The sequence below is a fragment of the Cydia strobilella genome, chromosome 6 (genome assembly GCF_947568885.1).
Source record: "Cydia strobilella chromosome 6, ilCydStro3.1, whole genome shotgun sequence".
Classification (NCBI taxonomy): domain Eukaryota; kingdom Metazoa; phylum Arthropoda; class Insecta; order Lepidoptera; family Tortricidae; genus Cydia; species Cydia strobilella.
Genome location: NC_086046.1, coordinates 15,947,091 through 15,969,257, shown reverse-complemented (window position 1 = coordinate 15,969,257; position 22,167 = coordinate 15,947,091). Strand labels below are relative to the sequence as shown.

At 36.8% G+C, this 22,167-nt stretch overlaps 1 protein-coding gene across 1 annotated transcript in view; it reads left to right on the top strand.

Annotated features, from left to right (window-relative positions):
• LOC134742479 (uncharacterized) overlaps positions 1–21,507 on the top strand; it is a 28,874-nt gene extending 7,367 nt beyond the window's left edge. The window contains exons 6-8 of the mRNA XM_063675678.1: positions 7,017–7,097; positions 16,715–16,873; positions 21,160–21,507. Coding sequence (XP_063531748.1) covers positions 7,017–7,097; positions 16,715–16,873; positions 21,160–21,369 — 450 coding nt within the window. The 3' untranslated portion in view covers positions 21,370–21,507. The remainder of the gene's footprint in view (positions 1–7,016; positions 7,098–16,714; positions 16,874–21,159) is intronic.
• Positions 21,508–22,167: the final 660 nt, after the last annotated feature.

Here is a 22,167-nt window from a genome sequence, read left to right as displayed (position 1 = left end):
CTTATTCAAATTTTTGACATGATTTAAACGGCATAGAGTAGTAGCTGTATATCGAACGATACAGTACCATTTTTGTATTTTTACTTCCTTGACTGTACCTGAGCAAATCGGGTACACTACATAATTCCGAAATTTTTTATTCCGAATTTTAGAATGTCGAATTTTATCATTCCGATTTTTAAATGCTCGACCCATCAAAATTCAGACTGTCATAATTACGAATGATGAAAATCACGAAGATTTATATTTCCGAAAACCCAAAAAGCCGAATATTGTAAATTCCGAACTACATAATTCCGACTATAACAATTCCGATGGTGGCAAACACCGAATTTAACATTTACGATTTTCAAAATCACGAATTCGGAATTGCCCTTATTCCGAATTAACGTGATTCCTATTTTAAATATCCCAATATTCAAATTTCCACTTTTTTGGCAACAGTTCGTTTTCTTGGGGGGTCGCAGTTCTAACCTAACCTAAGCCACTTTTCTGGCAACAGTTCGTTTTCTTGGGGGTCGCAATTCTAACCTAACCTAACCCACTTCTGGCAACAGTTCGTTTTTTTGGGGGTCGCAGTTCTAACCTAACCTAACCCACTTCTAGCAACAGTTCGGGTACGCAGGTTCGCAGTTCTGTCTAATTTATTTATGCCGAATTTTAATGCCAATAATATTTTATGCCGAATTTAACATGATGCGGCACGACAGGTACCCGTAATAATTACTAAAACATGAGTCTTCGTTTGAATATCACGGATTTCATTTTTCCGATCTTGTAAAAAACCGAATTTCTGAATACCGAATTATTTTATTTCCGATCGGACAATGATTTTTCGGAATTTAGGAATTCGGAAAAAAAATATTTTCGGAAAAGTGTAAAATCGGAACTTTAAGCTTTCTGTCAAGTGACAACCGGATTTTTAGTTTTCGGAAATAGCACATTCGTGATTTTATTCCATCGTGTTTTTAAAAATCGTAATTTTGATATTTCGGACTTATAAATAATCGGGATTATGAAAGACGTGGTTATAAAAATCGGAAAAACGTATTTCGGAATATTTGGGTGTTCCCATCAAAATCATGTCATCCAAATCGGTCCTCCAGTCAAATCAGTCTAAGCATGACGCCGGCGGCGGGCAGCGTCTGCCCCCTTTTTTTTTTTCGGAGTGGGAAATGCATCTGCCCCTACGACTTGTTGATGGTCATAGCGAAGCAGACGCTCAAGGGGACCTGTAGGCGCTTGAAGCGGAACGGGAAATTGCTCGGAATGAGGGGGATACGCGGGATGAACACGGCTTCTCCGGCGCCACACTCCGTTAGGATCTGCGCCTACATATGTATTACGTACGATGTATTTGGGATCACAATCGAACTCGCGCTGGCTTGCCGTTTCAGCCGGAAGCGAAGCGACCTGCCTGGCTAGAGCGCCACTGAGTCTCTCACCGTGGTTTTTCTCAGACTCCTGAGACCGTGCCCCTTGTGGCCGCAATGCATTGCGAGACTTTTGCGAAAGATTCGATAACGCGTTTAAGTCCCAAATCGTTTGACATTTACTGAAAAATGATTTTTTTTAAAGTACCCACCTTCGTGACCATTATTAAGAGGAAAGGGCACGGCCGCTTCTCCATGCAAACGCAGTCTCCATTTTTTTGGTTAAAAACTACCCTATGTTCTTCCACGGGACTCAAACTATCTCTATACCAAATTTTATCTAAATCGGTTTAGCGGTTTAAGCGTAAAGAGAAATTAAAAAAAGTTTTTTCATATTTTTTGTGTTTTCACTCGGGAATGGTGTCATTTTGATATCATAAATGAATTCGGCATACCCGATTTATACAAAAACGATACCTAACTTGGCCTAGTAGCTAAAATGATATAGTTATCAAGATAAAGTTTTTACCCCTTTTTCACCACCATGGGGGATGAATTTTTAAAAACGCTGAAAGTAATTTTCTTGCTTTTTAATATAATAACGTGTTGCAAAGTTTTAAGTTCCTAGCTTAAAATAAAGTTTGCACCCCAAGACAAACTTTCATCCCCTTTTCAACCCTCTGAGGGGTTAAATTTCCAAAAACGTCAAAATTAGTTTTTTTGTAATCCTCTATCATACCTTTCTAAGAAGTTTCAAAGCATTTGTAATGGATTCAAACTTTCAACCCCCGTTTTAACCCTGTTAGGGAACGAATTCTTGAAAACGCTAAAATCACTTTTCCTGTATTATAATAATATGCCCATTATACAAACTTTCAAGTAACGCACTCAAAAAAAAATTGATCTCCATACAAACTTTCAACCTCTATTTCACCTCCTTAGGGGATGAATTTTCAAAAACGCTGAAATTAGTTTTCTTGTATTTAAATAATATATCTTCTTACGAAGTTTCAAATTGCTAGCTTAAAATAAATCTTGAACCCCATACAAACTTTCATCCCCTTTTTTATCCCCTTAGGGGTAAAATTTCTCAAATTTTTATAGCCTATAACCTGGCCGTGGATTTTTTCGACAGATTAGTAAAGTTTGCATCAAAATCCGTTCAGCCGTTTTCATTAGTTGCGCGGTCAAATAAACAGACAAACAGATAAACAGACAAACAGATAAACAGACAAACAGATAAACAGACAAAAATTCTAAAAACTGTTGGAATGTGTTCTGTTATCGATTCTAAGTATCCCCAGCCAATTTTTTTTCGAATATCTTCCATGTACAGACTTTCGACACTCTTCCGCTTTATTATATGTATAGATGCTCGTATTATTATAACGAGTTGCCTACCCACTTAACACTTGACTATCCAATTATTCAAAGTATTTTCCAATATCTAGAACAACTTCGAACTAAAATTGTACAAAGAACAAAAACAATTTAACGGCCATTATAAAAACTACGTTAAACGAAATCCCCTTTATTAATTTTCCCGCAAAGTGTACAAAGCCTTTTATAAACTAAAAGTGTGCTTAAATACCTGGAATGTTATTTTGTTGCTGAGATATTAAACTGTGCCGCTTAACCTTTTGAAACCTTTTGCAAATTTAAACAGCCGAAAAAAAAAAACGAAATGAAAATGTACATTTCGGAACAAGACTTCGTAGCAGCGGTTGTTTTAGCACGAAAGAAAACATAAAGGTGAATTCAGATGGGAACATTTTAATCACGCTGGCTTTCTATTAAAAATGAAATACATAACCAGGTACGTAATTAAACTATCAGGCATATTTTGATTTTAAAAATTGATACCAATATGCTTCAATGTCAATAAATTTCAGTGAGTCCTCCTTGCTATCATCATATATAAGTGCGAGAGGGACAGCATTGTTGCTATTATAAAATCACAATAGGTACTCGTTATTATAATATAATGAAGGTTTTAAATTCGCTGTTAACATTTTCGCTACGACCCGTGCGTGCGGTTGCTTTTTCCCGCTCGCTCTGACCTTTTCCGACGTTGCATTTTCTAGTCGAATTGGTGTGAAGGGTGGCATAAAAAATACACACACGCACATATAAATACCTTAGGATCCTTTAAAGTCTCATTCTGCCACATATGTACCTTCTATAAATTCCGTATCAAATGCTCCGAAGACATGCTATTTCATTTCATTTTTGCTGTCAGGCTATATAATATATATGTAATATGTAGGTACACGTGACAGTCGAGTCGTGACGCGAGGCAAATGAGGAAATAGCAAAGGTGAAATATGTCGACTTCTGCGCACTCACCTTTAAACCAATATTGGATTTATGCTAATACCTCACTCAATAAAAGTCGTTTAAAAGTGTTATACTATGCCTCACTCAATTTTACGATAGGAAAAATAATTTGTGCCATTGTACTCATAAGGATGTTGTGTATTAATAGAATTTCTCGCTCGTGTACTAAAACAATTTAACATACAAGTATCAATGCAAAAAAAAAACTCCTATATTTTTGGTGTTGGTCATTGTTGTCTCCAGCAGCAATAACTAGTACCGGAATCAGAAATGCATTAGCTACCTACGAGTAAATTAATTAGTCCATCTGAAAAATGCATTAAACTCGAGGGTAAATATATTGAAAAAGAAAAATACTTCTATTGTTTTATTTAATTAGCAAATACTTCATTCCGCGAATATTTGTACCTCCCCTCGTACTTTAATTTTTTAACACTTTTAGGGTACTTGCTTCCCGGCAAATGTCATTTGCTATAAACGACTGACAGTCTACCTTTTAAGCCGAAAGACAACATGCTATGGGTCAGAGAAGAATATTGTTCACGACGCAGTAGTATAATATCGGCTCTGTTAAAGTGTACCTTCTATACATGACTACATATTATATGCAAGATTTAGCATGCTGCATTTCCCTAAGCAATCTTCATTCCACTGCAATATCACCTGTGAGTCGGTGACAAACGGCACAAAAGCTACCACTAAACTTGTAACTTGTAAACCCGCTTTGAATAAAACATAGCGGACCTAGGGCAATGACCTATGGTTGTTTTGTGGTGACATAGGGCTGTTTTTATGATTTTTATGGATCTAGAAAATTAAATTGTTAGTCTAAGGGTCGGTTGCACCAAAGCTTCGGTCACCGTTAAACTGTTTGCCAAATTTTATTGTACATTAATTTTCATAGTTCTCTACTGATTGATGATCAGGCCCTACCGTGAAAAACGAAAATTGAAATTATCTGCCTCTCTATCGCTAGAATTTGTAAGAACGATAGAAAGGCAGATTGTATTATAAATATTCAATTACACTCTGTTTTAATAAGCCGATGTTCATAACGACGATAACACGCTCAGAATATGTATGACAATAAGGTTGAAAATAATATCGGTAAAGTAGGTTGTGGTTGACTCGTAAACAAGGTAGTAATATAATTTTTAAGAAAAAAAAACCGACTTCAATGGGGGATGCCGCTGAAAGCATTCTTGGATTCCAGACAATGAAATGAAAAAGACAGCATCTTTTGCCTAATTATGTAGAAAAGGAGGTAAACCGACCCACTTTTCTAGTAGCATTTCGTTTTTGTAAGGGTCGCAGTTCTAACCTAACCTACTTTTCTGGTAGCATTTCGTTTCTGTAAGGGTCACAGCTCTAACCTAACCTAACCTACTTTTCTGATAGCAGTTCTGTTCTGTGAGAATCGCAGTTCAAAACCCACCCACCCACCTAACCCACTTTTCTAGTAGCATTTCCGGGTCCGGGTCTGGGTCCGGATCCGAGTCCGGGTCCGTGTCCGGGTCCAGGTTTGGGTCAGAGTTCGGTCCGGGTCCGGGTCCGAGTTGGGGTCCATGTTCAGACCCGGGTCCGAGTCCGGGTCCAAGTTTGGGTTTGGGTCCATAAGGAAGAGAACAAATCGCCAAACGTGAACTATGTGTCATTGAATAGTTCCATTCTGATCATCATCAGCAGTTCCACTTCATCAAATGTCACTTTTTTAAATGTAAATGCTGGATTTGTTGATGAAAATACAAAAATCACTATATGTATGCCTTTCACATTTGAGGAGTTCCCTCGGTTCCTCGTGGGTCTCATCATCAGAACTCGAGCTTGACAAAAATATGTCTTAAAAACTTAAGTTGCTTAACAAACATAAAGAAGTGGAATAATCGCCAAACGTAAACTATGCGTCATTAAAGATTTCCATTCTGATCATCATCAGCAGTTCCACTTCATCAAATGTCACTTTTTAAAATGGAAATGCTGGATTTGTTGATAAAAATACAAAAATCGCTATATGTATGCCTTTCACATTCGAGGAGTTCCCTCGATTCCTCATGGATCCCATCATCAGAACTCGAGCTTGACAAAAATGTTTCTTGAAAACCTAACTTGCTTAACAAACATAACGAAGAGGACAAATCGCCAAACGTGAACTATGCGTCATTGAAGAGTTCCGTTCTGATCATCATCAGCAGTTCCACATCATCAAATGTCACTTTTTTAAATGTAAGTGCTTAATTTGTTGATGAAAATACTAAAATCACTATATGTATGCCTTTAACATTTGAGGAGTTCCCTCGATTCCTCATGGATCCCATCATCAGAACTGCTTTTTGACAAAAACGGGACCAATCTGTATGTATATACTTACAATCAAAAAAAGAATTTTCAAAATCGGTCCAGAAATGACGGAGTTATGGAGTAACAAACATTAAAAAAAAAAAAAAAAACAAAAAAAAAAACATACAACCGAATTGAGAACCTCCTCCTTTGAAATCTTGAAGTCGGTTAATTAGAGGAAAAGTAACAAGGAATTTACTTTGAGGCATTTTTGCAATGGGATGTATGTCGTGGTAAAATATTTTACAGTAATAGGAACATGTTTTATAAACTGTCCATCGCTATCAAACACTTGTCTGAAATGTAAACTTCAGTATTTACTGACGATTATTTTCACAATTAAATTTGCTAACCCTACGTCATCTGCCGGCTCAAAGCATCTCTGCCGAGATTAAAATATTCCACTCGGCGGTGGTTAACTGCTCAAATTATTTATTAAGCGCTCCTATTCACCGTTTTGCGCCTCTACAAAGAAGTTTATCCTGTTTTTGTTCATCGTTGTGAAATACGCTGGATGCCCGCAATGCTTCAGGAATAACGTGTACACTGTACACACATAGTTAGATACGGAGTACACTCAAGAGCAATGAAAACGGGTGAATATTTGCTTGCGCATTACATATCTATAAAAATCGAAAGTACTGTTTTGTATCTCAAATTATTGCACAACATGTACGAGTATAAATATTATTAGAAGTATTAGAACAAATTAAATTATTTTCAGAAAAAAATATTAATTAATTGATTTAATTTAATTTAAATTGTTTTCAGTTTATGTATAAATAAATTTGAAAATGCACGGAAACGAGTAATTGACTTATTTGAACTCCAATTAAAATGATTCAATTTGACCAATTGACATTATTTTGGTTTTCTTTGCAATGGAGGAGTGTTCAGATATTTTGTGAGCACTGTGACCTCTCCTGATGACAAACATACATTTAATTAATTAAATTATTATTCTTACAGATCTGGGACACGAGGTGCCAAGTTGGCTGCACGATGACGTTCGAAGGGGTTAACGTGTGCAGTAACAGTATTGATTTTAAAGTATGTATCTTTGTTTATTAAAGTTGTACATACACATAGCCCGGCACAAGAGCAGACGATTCAACGGAGCCACGCCGTTCTGTCACCTTAGTAGTATTTTTTTTTTAATTTTATGGACGTTAGTCTATAAAGTATTCGTAATATGGGCCTTGTAGCCCGAATCAAAATTTAAATAAATAAATAAATAGTGAGTTTTTAACAATTTAACATAATACAGAATCAATGTTTTTAACATTCGTTTATTGACGAGCATTAGTTTTAGCATTAGCATTCATAATAACTTTTATTATTATTTTAAAGACAAAGCATTAGATAGGATTAGGTGTATTGCTGTAAGTATGTTATACATTTAAATAGTTATTTACGATACAAGTGCGGAAAAGAGGAAATTCGAAACGAGTGGCGATAAACTAAAACACGACCGCAGGGAGTGTTTAAAACCGACACGAGTTGCGAAATACCTATTCGCACGTGTATCGTACAACGTTTTACAGTACATATGGCCCTTTAAACTTTCGACATATGCACGAAAAGTGCTATTTGACGCACTAGTGCGAGAAAGTAGCACAATATGTACTGTAATAGCTATTTATGCAGCAAGTGCGTAAAGTGTATGATTACCGCCGACTTGAATTTTATTCACGAGCGAGCAAAGCGAGCGAGTGTATAAAGGAATACGAGTCGAAAATCATCTTTACGCACATTTATCATACAATGTTTTACTATGCATTGTGCGAGTAAATAAAAAACATATCATGGCAAATAAGTTTAATTATTAAATCCTAGTGTTTTAAATCGACACGAGTTGCAAATTACCTATTCGCATGTGTATCGTACAACGTTTTACAGTACATATGGCCCTTTAAACTTTCGACATATGCACGAAAAGTGCTCATTTCCTCACTAGTGCGAGAAAGTAGCACCATATGTACTGTAAAAAAAAATTTAAAACAAAAAGCACTAGTGCGGAAAAGTAGTACTTTCCGCATGATATGGCTCCGTAGGAAACGCACTTTTCGAGCACATGCATTGTAAAACTCATTCTGGTGTACATACCTTACGTTCATGCATTTAAGTGCAAAATTCGAAAAAGTTTTCTAACGCAAGCTGCGTTAGAATACTAACCCCGCGTTGCCTGCATTTCATCGAACCATACCAAATTGATTTATCAGAATAATTTGTCTTACTTAATTATCATTAAATATTTTAGGCACACTTTTGAAATTTCTTTAATTAAATTGTTTACAGTTCTACTTCTGAAACTGTTTAGAACAGGTAACAATACCTAAAAATAGTATTTGAAAATTTATGCGAGTTTAGCAAACGACCTCTGTTTGATGTCTAGCCTTTAAACTAGGCCCAACATTAAACAAGACCATAGATTACTGCCCTAAGATAGAACATTATAATGATGGCTAACATAACAAATAAGCACTTTTACTAGTTCGCAACGCGCTTGTGCCTTATAACAATGCATCATCGACGTTAAGTAATGTGCGTTAAGTGAAAATAAAGATTTTGAAGTGGATCGACAAAATATATTCACGAAGCAATTTAACTCCACTTTCTTAATGCGAACTTTTAGTGAAACGTGGATGCTTCCATCGTCTATATACCTTGATAAACACTTTAAAGCAGGTGTGAATAGTACGCTCTTATTGAACTGACGAGTTTAGACCATAAATCTACAACATAGATGGTAGGATCCTATAGATGTGCTATTCGCGTGCACCCGCGAGGGACAGAACATACGCAATGCGACGAAATTAAAAACACGTTTTAAGATTCCTGACAAGTGACAACATACCAAACATAACCTACGCAATTTGGTCGGGTTATTTGTTGTGTTTGTTACCCACCATAAACCATAATTCACGGTGGGGAATAAAAAAATGTGAGACTGTGTGACAAGGACACACAATGATAACGCTCTCCCGGCTACTACTCCTACTGAAAGATAAATGAGACTATCTCGCTTGGTCATTTCCTCCCACCACATGACTGATCCAGTTAAATACTATAGTTGGTCAACCAAATCTTGTCAGTAGAAAAAGGCGCGAAATTCAAATTTTGTGTGCGCCCAAAATCGAAATGAGTTCAGAAATAATATTGTGTAACAGTAGGCCGTATAATACATTAGTAGATTGTTAACCAAGGGATGAAAGGCACTCATTTCTGCCGAGGTATTTTGGCGCTCGAACGCAGTGAGTGCGCCAATAGTCCGAGGAAATGATGCCTTTCACCCGAGTTAAACACTCTACTTTTCATTTCGAATACGAGGAAAGTAAAACGCATGTGTTTATTTAAAAACATGACTAAGTATACATTTTTATAGTATTTCTTGAGGGTACTTTTAATTAACAATTCAGACAAAAGTATCATTATTTATGGAATGGAGAGTCAAATATCAGAATGGAAATTGTATAACAAATCCATTTAAACTCAAATTTAAATTGCGTATCGTAAAAAAATTAAAAAAATCGTACTTCGAACGTAAAATGCTCTAGTGCAGACACGTATCATTTTCTGCACACCTTTTAGAACAACAATGACCCTCTTTCAGAGCATGAGAAATGAAAAATATTATTATCACCCACCGTATCTGGGCGTTTTCTAAAATAAATATTGAAAACCTGATTCTTTCAAATCTGGACATTCTTAAGCTCATTCAACTCAGAATCGACAGCATTCTCCATCTTGCCATTAAAAAAAGATGTCCCAAAATGTCCATTCCATCATGTCACGTTTTAGTGTGAATTTTTTCCACTTGTATGTGCGTGACGTAGTGGAATGTGCAATTTTCATACAAATTTTTGGGACATCAGGATCTGTGAGACTCAGGTTTTCAATATTTATTTTAGAATATGCCCATCTCCGGAATACCTACAGCTTTTCTTATTTTTCAGTCCGCTAACCTTACATTATTGGTACATTTAAGCGGCCGCTACCAAGCTCAAAAGTGGACAGTTTTTTCATTTGTGTGTCTGACTCTTTGGCACTCATGAAATGGTCACATAGGTACGTGATGAATTTGCTTTTGTATACACTTCAGTAGGGAATATAACGCGAAACTTTGCGAAGGGGGCGCCACTACCACAGTCTGAGGGTCTATCGCGAAACAAGAAAATCGAAATTTCGTTCTCTAACATCTGTCACTCTTGCATATTCGAGCGATAAACTAGAGGCAGATAGCGAAATTTCGGATTCGCGATCCCCGGTAGGTGCTCTGTAAACGAACCGCCTTGATGCATCAATGTCATATTTTATTATCTCGGAAAACTTGTCACAAAACTGTTAAAGGCACAGTATGTATAAGTTACTCTATGGTTTACTAAAGGGGCTAGTGCTGCACTCTGGTGGCAGAACATTGTAGTAATACCCCTATTATATTTAAGAATAAACGTCATTTTATCCACACCTGTAGTTTCCTCACTTTACGTCCGGTTGAAACTAGAGTCAATTGCTGTATACAGGGTGGGCACAGGGATTTCGACACACTTTAACCATGAATTCTAGTGCCTATTTGGATAAAAAAAAAGTAATATAACAATGCCATAGAAAGCCTAATTTACGAGATATTCAATTATTTAAGTAATTTCGAAGTTAAAAAAACTCAAGGCTAACACGCCCTTATGTGACGTAATCATACATACCAAGACACAAACAATCACACATGCAAAGCAGAAGTGTTAAAAATAGTAAACTTACCTCACCTGCTATAAACTAGTGTCATATTGGTGTCGCATGTTGTCTTTTTCACTCTTTCAAACTAAAGATACGTTCACAAGTTAGTACTATCGTTAATTGATTTATTTTGTTCCAGAAATTAAGTAAATTAATTAGGCAATTTTGGACCCATGTTGATATAACATTTTTCTTTCGTAACACTGCCAGGAATCCACGGTTAAAGTCTGTCGGAATCCCTGTGCCCACCCTGTATATGTATACAAAAATTCTGTATATTTATGCATAGAGATAGCTTAATTAGAATCGAATAATTTGTAGGGGCGCTTAGGAGCGGTGAGCACAAGTTGCCTTATATGTTCTATCTTGTAGGATGTAATCTATAAACTAAACAGATTAGTAAAGACAATTTATACGCCAAGATCAAATTAATTAAGCAAAAGGCATAGTAATTATATTTTATGACTATAAGTAATTTGGCTCGACTTTTCTCTAATACAACTTTCGACGCCTTAGAGAAAATTTAATTATGTGATTGAAAGCGTTACTAAAATGTTAATGCCTAGTAAATAACAGCTCCAACCTTTAGTTCTCATAAGTGAAACAAGGCAGGTGTGTTGACTATAGGCATAATTTGTAGTTGTCCACAAACTTTTACTTTCACAACTGCTTTGTGAGTCTATTCTCCTCATATGTTAAGTTTGTCTAATATTTTGAGCGGTGCCCAGCAAAGCTAATACAAAGCGCTTTTAATTAAAACTTGCTGTTACTTAGTGGTCTTAGGTTTAGGGATGTGTACGTGTAAGTCCGAACGGATTTCAATAGCCATTCAAAATTATTTTACACAGATAATAATTAACAAAGCGATAGCATTCCCGACGTCAGCAAATATTTGTATAAATGTTTTTAAAAGAAAAATTGTAGCTCTCTTCATCTTACCGCTTTTTAAATGACCCTTTCAGCAAACTATAGGTAATCTTAAAAGTTAGAGTCATTTCGTAATAATTTGTTACGAAAGTGATTGGCATTTTGCCTGCCCACAGATCATGCCTGCCAAACCAAAAAGCAAACTATACTTCTTTAAGATTCGTCTCACAATGTTTTCAAGAGGTACTGTAGTAGTAGTAAATGTCAACTAAAACTTCGTAAGTACATAAATTCCGGAAAAATCATTGGCCAGTCAATCAACTCGCAAACAATCACTCGCCAGGGTTCAAACCAACGAGTTTTGTACAGAAAGGCGCGTGCTTTACCCCTCGTCTAATGCTCACGTGCCTTAAGAAAGTATTATACGTAGTTGTAAAGTGTTAAGTGAAAACTGTATGTAAAGTGTACTCAGACTTTTTTATAGGTTCCTAACAAAGTGCAACTTTTTTATCTGCCGCAACCCTACTAGTGTTTCATCTACAGTTCAGTCGTGCCTCGACACTCGTTATAAAGTTTGATGCTCTTAGTTCGTACTTTGAGTTGAAGAATATTATTTTCGTACTTTCATTACTTTCAGTTTGTAAAGCGATTTCAGCTTTGCGGTGCGCAGACAGGTTGCCAGCAGACTTAGTTGACAAAGTTCCATATTAACAGAGTGTAAGGAGTAAATACAGTAATCTTTCGTCGAACATAAAATTTAGGATGTCACCGAATGTGTCTCGAACCAACCAAACCGGATTAAACCGCGGAAATACATTATTCGTCCACTCAACATTGGCAGGTAACGTTTTATACATTTGAATTTAGGTAGTGGTATGGTAGCCTTCTCAAAACAATTTGGCGTAAGCAATGCGTACACAACCGCAAATATTCATGCTTGACGTCGAAATTTTGGTCACAACGACTGTTTGTTCCTATTAATACAACCTAATATGGGCTTGTAGCGTTTTGTATCGTCATCTTTCGTCTCGGGCGAAGTGTCGCCCATCCCTTAACATCTCACTCACCTAATATTGTCTTCGGTTACCGCGATAGTTACTCATGAAATAAAACTATGAAAACGGATTATATCGCGTATATTGAATTTATAATACATCCCGACGTTTCGAACTCTTTACAGCGTTCGTGGTCAACGGGTGACTGAGGAAAAATTACAAAATGCAAAAATACCCACATACTAAAATAATGAACAATCATAGACTACAAACTTTAAGGCTGGTTGTACATGCAAAATCGGTTCATAAGGCTAGTTATACACTATAATTATTTTTCAAGTAAAGATATATATATATATGCGATAAAAATAAACTATGCCGGCTCCAACCCTACACCACGGACCCGAGAAGATTTAATTCACTCCTAAATTGTAGGAGGGTATCCCAATATGGGACCGGCAACAAACTCGGCGGGACACATCTTTTCAAAACATCAGAATGTCCAGCATCATCCAACACTACGGTCTCACAGTCTATGTCTCGCTTGCTCCTTTATCAGGTGGACTACAGGATCCCAAGCTGGTGGTAGAGAAAAGCCATCTTCCCTATTAAAGTTTGGATATTTCTTAATCTCAATGGCCTCGCGCAGCATTCTGGGTATGTAACGCTTCTCCTTGGCAAGAACCAGAGGCTTATCAAACTTGATTGAGTGATTGGCTTTATCCATGACATGCTCACAGACAGCAGACCTAGGTCGACGGTGCTTGACATCAGCTATGTGTTCCTTCACCCGAGTGGAAATGCTCCGTTTCGTCTGCCCGACATATGATAGGCCACACTCACAGTCCAGCCTGTACACTCCTGCAGTCTGTAGAGGGGTATTGCATTTTACAGGCCTCAGGAATTGTGACATCTTCTTCATTGGCTTGAAATATGTTTTTATAGAAGCACGCTTCAAGATGTGGCTGATCCTGTCCGTGACCCCCCTGACAAAAGGCAGAATGGCAGGCCTGCGCTCGACTGTGGGGATCTTAATGTGGGACCTCTGGTTGACCCGCGGTATCCTGAGCTCGTTTGCCTGGAGCGCGCGCCTGGCATGCTGGAGCTCCGCGGCCAGATGCTGGTCATCACATATCCTCTGGGCTCTCTGAAACAAAGATTTGCCTACTGTAACAAGTTGACTGGGATGGTGATGCGATTTGCCATTTAAGTACCTATCAGTATGAGTAGGTTTCCTATACACAGTGCGACCTAGGGTGTTATCAGGATTTCTTTTTACCAATACATCTAAGAAGGGGAGAGAACAGTCTTTTTCCAACTCCATAGTAAATTTTATTTTGCTATGGATGGAATTTAGGTGATCCAAGAAAGTTGAAACACTACTTTTTGGAAGTATAGTAAAAGTGTCATCTACGTATCTTTTAAATATCTTCGGTCGCACAGGAGCCAATGAGAGTGCCCTCTCCTCGAAGTCCTCCATAAAGATGTCAGCGACTACTGGAGACACCGGAGACCCCATGGCCACGCCGTCGACTTGAAGATAGAATTCACCATTCCCACGAACCACGAACCACCACGCTGTAAAGAGTTCGAAACGTCGGGATGTATTATAAATTCAATATACGCGATATAATCCGTTTTCATAGTTTTATTTCATCTCACTCACCTATTCTATCGAATGGAGATATACTACTCCATATAAATCTACTCTGATTCTATATTAATTTCTATTCCAGAGGAATTGTCTGAATACTTAAACGAGATGTTCATCCCTAGTTTTGAGCGCTATCTTGCTTAGTTTGCTTTTACCTGGTCTAAGTTTTCAGCAAAGTTTTGTACAAGGCGAATACTCATCTACCAATGACTAATAGGTACCATTATCGTGGCCCTACTACCGACTAAGAACTTTCGGGACTTATAATATCTATAATTTAGATATGTACCAAGTAATCACTCTAACTCAAGATAAGTCGAATTCTTTGCTCTTCGTTGTAGCATAGCTATTTACAACAGAATACTCATTTACCCACCCTAGGCAAAATAGCGCTAAAAGTTATACCTATCATAGTCTTACACATACGACAGCTTCATCTTAATTTGTGAGATACTTATTTCTGGCGTATGAAATTACAGATTTTAAGTATTTCAGCTCTTGGCGCAACATCCCATCTCACTTTCACTTCATACCCAACTCACTCTCACTGCATTATGACGAATGTGTCTAATTTATCTCAGAACAATGAACGCATCAAGCGTGACGGGACATTATGTGGGTAATTTATTTTCCCCGGTACGCAATAAACATACAATAACATACTCAAGCACGCTTTGCAGTAGGTACCCTCTTTTTCATAAAGCTTAACAAACCTGTATTAAATCTTCTCTCTTTCTAATAAACACTAATGTCCAAACAACAGATAGAGAGAAACAATCATAGAAACAATGATCAAGTTTATCTTTAGTCTGTATTCTCAGTGAACCTTTGTATATATACAAATATAGGCTCGGAAATGCGCATGTGGCACTCAAGGATAAGTGCTCAAAGGAAAAGTCACCACCATGATATTAATAAATATATGCATCTCCAAGGTTGTGCTCAGGGATAGCTTTTTAGGATAAAGCCGACCGACTATTACATAATTATGATTTTCTGTGTAATTGCTGTTATTTACATTTTACTTATAGTTATAATAAGAATATTTAGGTACTTATTCACTCCACGTGTCTTAAAATAAATACTCCTGTCACGATACTTTCCCTAATTAAGGTAAGTAGACAACGTTTTATTATCCTGTTGTTTCCAATATAGGACACGTCTGGGACATTAAGGACCCGCCCGTAAACTTGGCATCCTTACAAACTATACAGCTTAGGTAGGTACAATAGAGGTTCTGGGAGGAAGTTGGTGAAAAGTTGACCTTTGTTGTTATTCTTTTGTCTTTGTAGGCCTCCATTGTGAAAGGATTTAATAAGATAGGTAACAAGTAATTTTTGCTTAAGAGGCGTTTATTACCAGAATAAATTACCTTGTACAAGATTAGATATACAATGTATATGAAAATGAGAGTTGGGTATACGATATAGTCAAAATGTGTTCAATTTAAAATAGGAGTATTAGGTAAAAGCGGTAAGTACTTTGTTTTTGTAATCAACTTAGAAATAGTAGAAGTTTAATTTTTTATGTGACAAATATATAAGATGACTTTACAACATACAAGCATCGAAAATTCGCAGGAATGTGTTTTCCAATTTTAAACAAATCCACTTATTTCTACTTAAGATTTGTAAGATTCACCACAATTCTAATTTATCGTCACGCATTGTATGTCTTGCTATCTTGAGAGAGCTGATTAGGAAGAATGGATTACGCACACAGGTAAAAATAGCATAAGTATTAAGTAAAGCCATTGGAGACAGGAATTCTAATTTAAAATGGCACTGACAATTTCATACCTATAGTTATTAAAGAAGGGACTAACGCGAAATTTGTAGTTTTTATATTGAACTTCTAAACGTTTTTACAAAGGAAAGTGCCATGAAAACGCGGACACTAAATTATATTTGCAAGAGCAGACTCAAACCAAACTCAAACTTGATTAAAGATGGCTTGATAGAAAAAAAACCTGTCAAGTGCGAGTCGGACTCGCGCATGAAGGGTTCCGTACCATTGCGCAAGAAACGGCAAAAAAAACACGTTTGTTGTATAGGAGCCCCACATAAATATTTATTTTAATTTGTTTTTAGTATTTGTTGTTATAACGGCAACAGAAATACATCATCTGTGAACATTTTAACTGTCTATGAGATAAAGCCTGGTGACAGACAGACGGACAGCGGAGTCTTAGTAGTAGGGTCCCGTTATTACCTTTTGGGTACGGAACCCTAATAATCACGAAAACATGTATAATTTTCATTACATTTCAATTACAAAGAGAAGTGTATTATCAGATTTATTGTGGTAAAATGATAAGACCCTCTCGATGATCTTCCATATAAATCGACGTGCGGTACGTCATATCCTTTATTCCCTTATAATTTATTGGCTTCGTAAAGACTTTCTCTTTTTTTTAGAGAAACTTCTGCATAGCTGGCAGTTGGCTACCCACAGAAGCTTTGACAGTGTGGGATATTGCTGCCAAGAAGAAGTTGTCCATCGTGCGTGTGCAAAACCGGCGGCCGGACGTGGACGGGGAGTACATCTACGCATGCCGGTTTTGGAATTCTAGTAAGGTAGGTAGTAAGCTACATTATCAGCATGTATCCGTCAAACAATCTGGACATAGGCCTCTTCCATGGCACGCCACTGCGTCCCGACTCCACAATCAAAAAACACTAGCAAAAATTTCACGAAGAGTCAGAAGTTTTAAATCCCATCGAGCGTCAATCAACTGAAGTATCAATCAACTCGTATACTGAAGTAGTAATTGCACTCGAAAAACATATTGCGCGTACCTACTTTCTACGTATAATCGTCGACACAGTTAACTGACACTTTAATTTAATAACAACTACACAGGGGTCTTTATATAATTTCTTATAAAAACATCACTCGAAGGTTTTCCTTTTATATTCTTAGGTACTTATTTCGAAGCGATATGAAAGAGTCACCTTAATGTGAAATAAATAGAATAAACTCATCAAAATCAATGACATACAATAATAAAAAAGAATTGGAGCTGAATTGATATCATACATTTTCTATTTTCTGTAGCCGATGTTATTGTATAATACTTCAATTATCCTTGGCCGTTAGAGGTTAAAGTGATAAATCAGATTTACAACCTATTAGTTCTCCGTCAAATTCGCAGTTTATAACCCCTTGCAAATATAGGCTTTACACATTAAAAGTACATTAAGGTGAAATGATTGATAGCCCTGAGAGGCTTTCACGTCCCAGCCAGACAGAATGACTAAATGGAATAGGTATGGGATTTAATTCACATTTCGTATATTATTTGACATACAAAGTCTGGAGATTACGTGTATAGTAGAGTGGAACACTAAGCTTAATCTAGTTTCAATAACTACAATTTTTTTTAGGATTTTCAACATTAACAATATAATGTGAGACCGCTTACTACCTACAGAAATGAGCAGTTCTAGACAATTTTTAACCGACTTCAAAAAAGGAGGTTACCAAATTGAAATTTGACGTTTGAAATTGACATATCTCCGTCATTTCTGAGCCGACGTGAAATGTTACTTTTTTGTTCAAAAGTATACAGTTCCAAGTTGGTCGGTCCCATTTTTGTCAAAATCCAGATCTGATGATGGGATCCATGAGGAATTGAGGGAACTCCTCAAATGTTATATAAATCTAGCCATTAGTTGTTTGAGGGTTAATTGGCCGGTATTGATACAACTATTTTGCTTGGCACCGACTTAAAACGTATCAGTTGCCAGCACATATAAACGAGATAATTATTTTATTTTATCGTTTTTGAAGTCAGTTTTTCTTATTTTTTATAATGTTATTTTGTACCTGACTTATGGGCCATTGGTTAGGTACTAAAATATGTTGGAAATCGTGACAAATGACGGAGCTGTTTTATATTACAAATTATAGCTGTAAACCGACACACAGACATCGGGACAGGTGGAACTAAATAAAGGCTTGTAAAATACAAAACAGCCGTTTTACTACTTCGCTTCATAAGAGGAATCACAAATCGAGAAACCCTTCCAAAATAAATCTTTTGCTTAACTTTACGTATTACGTTCACCATCAAGATCGCTGTTTAATTTAAAAACAGAATTACCGCAGAATAAACGTGGATATTTGATAGCGGTGTCTGTCAGGAACAAGCGACCTGCTGAGGTTTTGGCAGTTTGTTTTCCTTAAATTTCTCGCCGGTTCTGTATATACATACTTATATAGGAAACGTGTTAAGAGACAAACAGTAGCGGTGAGCAACAAGGTCGAGTTAATTTTACAACAAAAAGTACACCTCTCGTAATGATACATGGACCTAACTACATACCGTAGCCATCATATTTATGGATGGGAGCGACCAACTGTTTGTTCACAAATATATGAATAAAGCCTTTACTATCAAGATAATTATTTTAAAGCAACTTGGGCGATCAGATATACTTGGTATATATTCAACTAGGGAACAAATCAAATTATTTTATGAAATATTTTTTTATTTGTTTTTTTTTTTAAGTAACTACTATATATAAATTTTAATCTGAAACAGATACCATACACTAAAGAAAAAGTGACCTAGTCAATGGCCGAGGCGGGAATCGAACCCGCATCTTCAGCTTACGCGGCCAACGTCCTGACCACTAGACCACCCGGCCACGGCGGTACCCGTCCCGTTCTCTGGTGTATGCTATCTTTGAAAGGCTAGGCGCCTTTGACCAACTCTAAGGGCGAGCATTCAGAGAATTTGGGACGGGTACCGCCGTGGCCGGACGGTCTAGTGGTCAGGACTTTAACCGCGTAAACTGAAGACGCGGGTTCTATTCCCGCCTCGGCTACCGGTGGACTTGGTCACTTTTTCTTTAGTGTATGATATCTATTTCAGTTTATCATTGGTATATATTAGTCAGTAGCAGTAGTGGATAAGTACCTAGGTAAAGTTGTTACTCAATATACCTGGCGTGTTGTGCTCATTTTTAACAACTCAACGCCTTAGCTACTCCTACTGCTGACTTTACAATCTATAACAATATACCAATTGGAAAACTACTGATGTTATAAGCCGCTTCAGGGTAATATTGAATGGTTTTTGGTGAGATGATTATTGAATGGTGTACGTTGCTCGTGATCGGCAATAAGTACCTATATATAGGTTGTCGATTCGAACGTTAATAACTCCTCATTGACTCTCGTGAGAACCTTCTTTAAAATTGAGGAGTAGTTAAAGGTAGAGCTAAATATATATTTTACTCTTATTTCACCGGGGTACGCAGTATTTATTGGCCGAGCAGAGCGAAGGTCTCCGTTTCATCTTGGGAAAAAATGCTTTCGTATGTTCGGAAGTTTTCTTCTACAGGTCGCATTACTAAACTGATTCACGTGAAACTTTGTGAGCTTTTCACCGCTTTAAGGTCCACTCTTGGACCACCGTTTACCCAAGTGCTAATATTGCTCAACTTTCCAAATCCTCGGTCTTGTATGGTCAAGTTAGATTTGTGTTGAGGCTCTCGATGGTAAAGTTCGGTAGTTACGAGTGCGGCTCGATATTAGATCTTAATTGCTCTTGGAATATCCAAAACTTTACCTAGATAACCATAATTATAATATATAATTGATAACTATAATTAAGAAACTCAGTTTGTAAGGACTCAGGTTTACAATATGTATATATACAGGATATACTTTGCAAGGTTATTCCCCATAAGGCAGTAATCAAATTTAATTCAGATTTTAAAGTAATTTGTTGATAATTATTTGGTAATTATTGCGCTAGAAAAAAGTTCAAAACTATCCAACTGCTGTTCATAAATAACATACAAGGAATAATTTATGGCAACGGTTGCTCTTCAAAAATTTTCGAACTTTTAATTGGCTCATTATAATTTTGTAACTAAAGCAGGATATACAATCTTGCACTCCACTTACTATAACTAGGTCTATGTTTAGTGGAAGACCTAACTTCTACACCATTATTAATTACAGTTACTTACATTTACTTATTTACTTTAAGTTTCATGTTTGTGCACGTGTATGTTTATCAAAAGTTTTAGGATATCTAAGTTTAACATAAACAGTAATTAAATTAGTTTTCAAGCAAATGTTTGAAATATATTAGGTGCTATTAAGAGCTATATATTGTAAAATTTAAAATGAAAACTCGAAATATCCTTTGTAATTTACAATGGCATTTCAAACTATCTCTTTTATTCGCGTTCCACGAGGAGTTTTAGTTGCTGCTTGTGACAGGGATAGTTATGTTGGAAATCTGGAAACTATGCAACATCCAGAAAGTTTTGAACATATTGGTGTATAGCTGGCGCCATTTTTCTAGTGTTATGCATAAAATTAGCTTTAAAGAGTGAGTTTACAACTATTAATAAGTTGGTAACTATTAAAAAGTTTGTGAATCGAGATTAGCTAGGGAAAACTATTACCATGTTCCCTATTCCCTCAAAGGGATAAGTTCGCCTTTGTACATCTTATTATTTGTACCATGTAATTTTTAATATGTAGTTTTGTATAATAACGAGTACTACTACTGCTACTACCATGTTAAAATTTATGATTATATCTTTTCATCTCTCCTATTCGGAAAATTCACCTTTCATAGGCTGATAGCCGGGTCGAAAATTGCATTTCCCACCCTAGGGTGGAAAGTATTTTTTTTATTTGTACCTACTTCGAGCAACGGCTAACAGCCATTGTGCCATATTATTCAGTTAAAAGCTCTCATATGAGCTTCCCCATTTTCAGACCAAGTATTATCGAAATTTAATGTCAATTCCATTGCATTATTAAAAAAAAATTTTTGAGTATTGAGTAATATTCCTTATTTATTTGTCTTATAACTTATCCCTTCATATTACAGTACAACCGCAAGGCCAAATACGGCATCATAGGCGGCAGCGGTACCAACTGCGTAGAGATCATCAATCTTCACAACCGCTACATAACCTGCTCGTACCCCGCTGAGGGCGCGGTGCTCGCCATCACCAGCCACGAGGATCACATAGCCTTCGGCGGCACGGCTCCGGTCTTCAACATAGTGAGTTTCCACGACCCCAAACATGAGGAGTAGCCGAAAGAGATAGACCACGTATACCAGGATTCTGGTGACGTAGTTTTACATGATTTTGAGGATTATGAAAGCGGTGCATCGACAGAGGCTTAATGTTATTTAGACGTAAAAAGAGTACTCCAATGTAAGACCTCGAATTGAATAAAAAATTTAAGCTTGTAACGTTGTGCTTTATGACTAGGTCATATTTTATCTTTTCATCTTCTTGCGTCATTTAGCGCCACTTGCATCATCCCACTAACCCGAGGTTAACCGGTTAAATCGTTAATCCAGTGTCAAATTGTACTGGTAACCATGGTAGCTCCAGGTTTTACCGGTTAACCCCGAGTTAGTGGGATGGTACAAGTGGCGCTTAGAAGACAATTGTTAACCTTAGGAATTCAAATTTAGATGTTTTTCATAAAAAACAGCTCAAACAAAAATGTTGATCAAACAAAAATTCATACCAATTAGAGATAGAAACACGTGTTTCTCTAATCCCAATATTACAAAAGGCAAAGGCTGTAACTATGAAATAATTACACGTATGACATGACACTTAGGTAAGTTTACGAGAGGTTTTCAACATACTTAAAAAGTATTGTAAGGTACCTTACACGTGTCTTGTTAGTCTTGTACAATTTCAATAAGGCAACTGAATACGGAAAGTACTGACCCCGTTATTAAAAAGAAACCTTGAACAGAATGTGAAGGTAAGTATATTGATATTATGGTAAAATAGACCTCGCAAAATATTGGCTTGGATAAGTGTTCCTTTATTGTACCGCAGGGTTTCTTAAAGTGGGTCTTAGGGGTCCG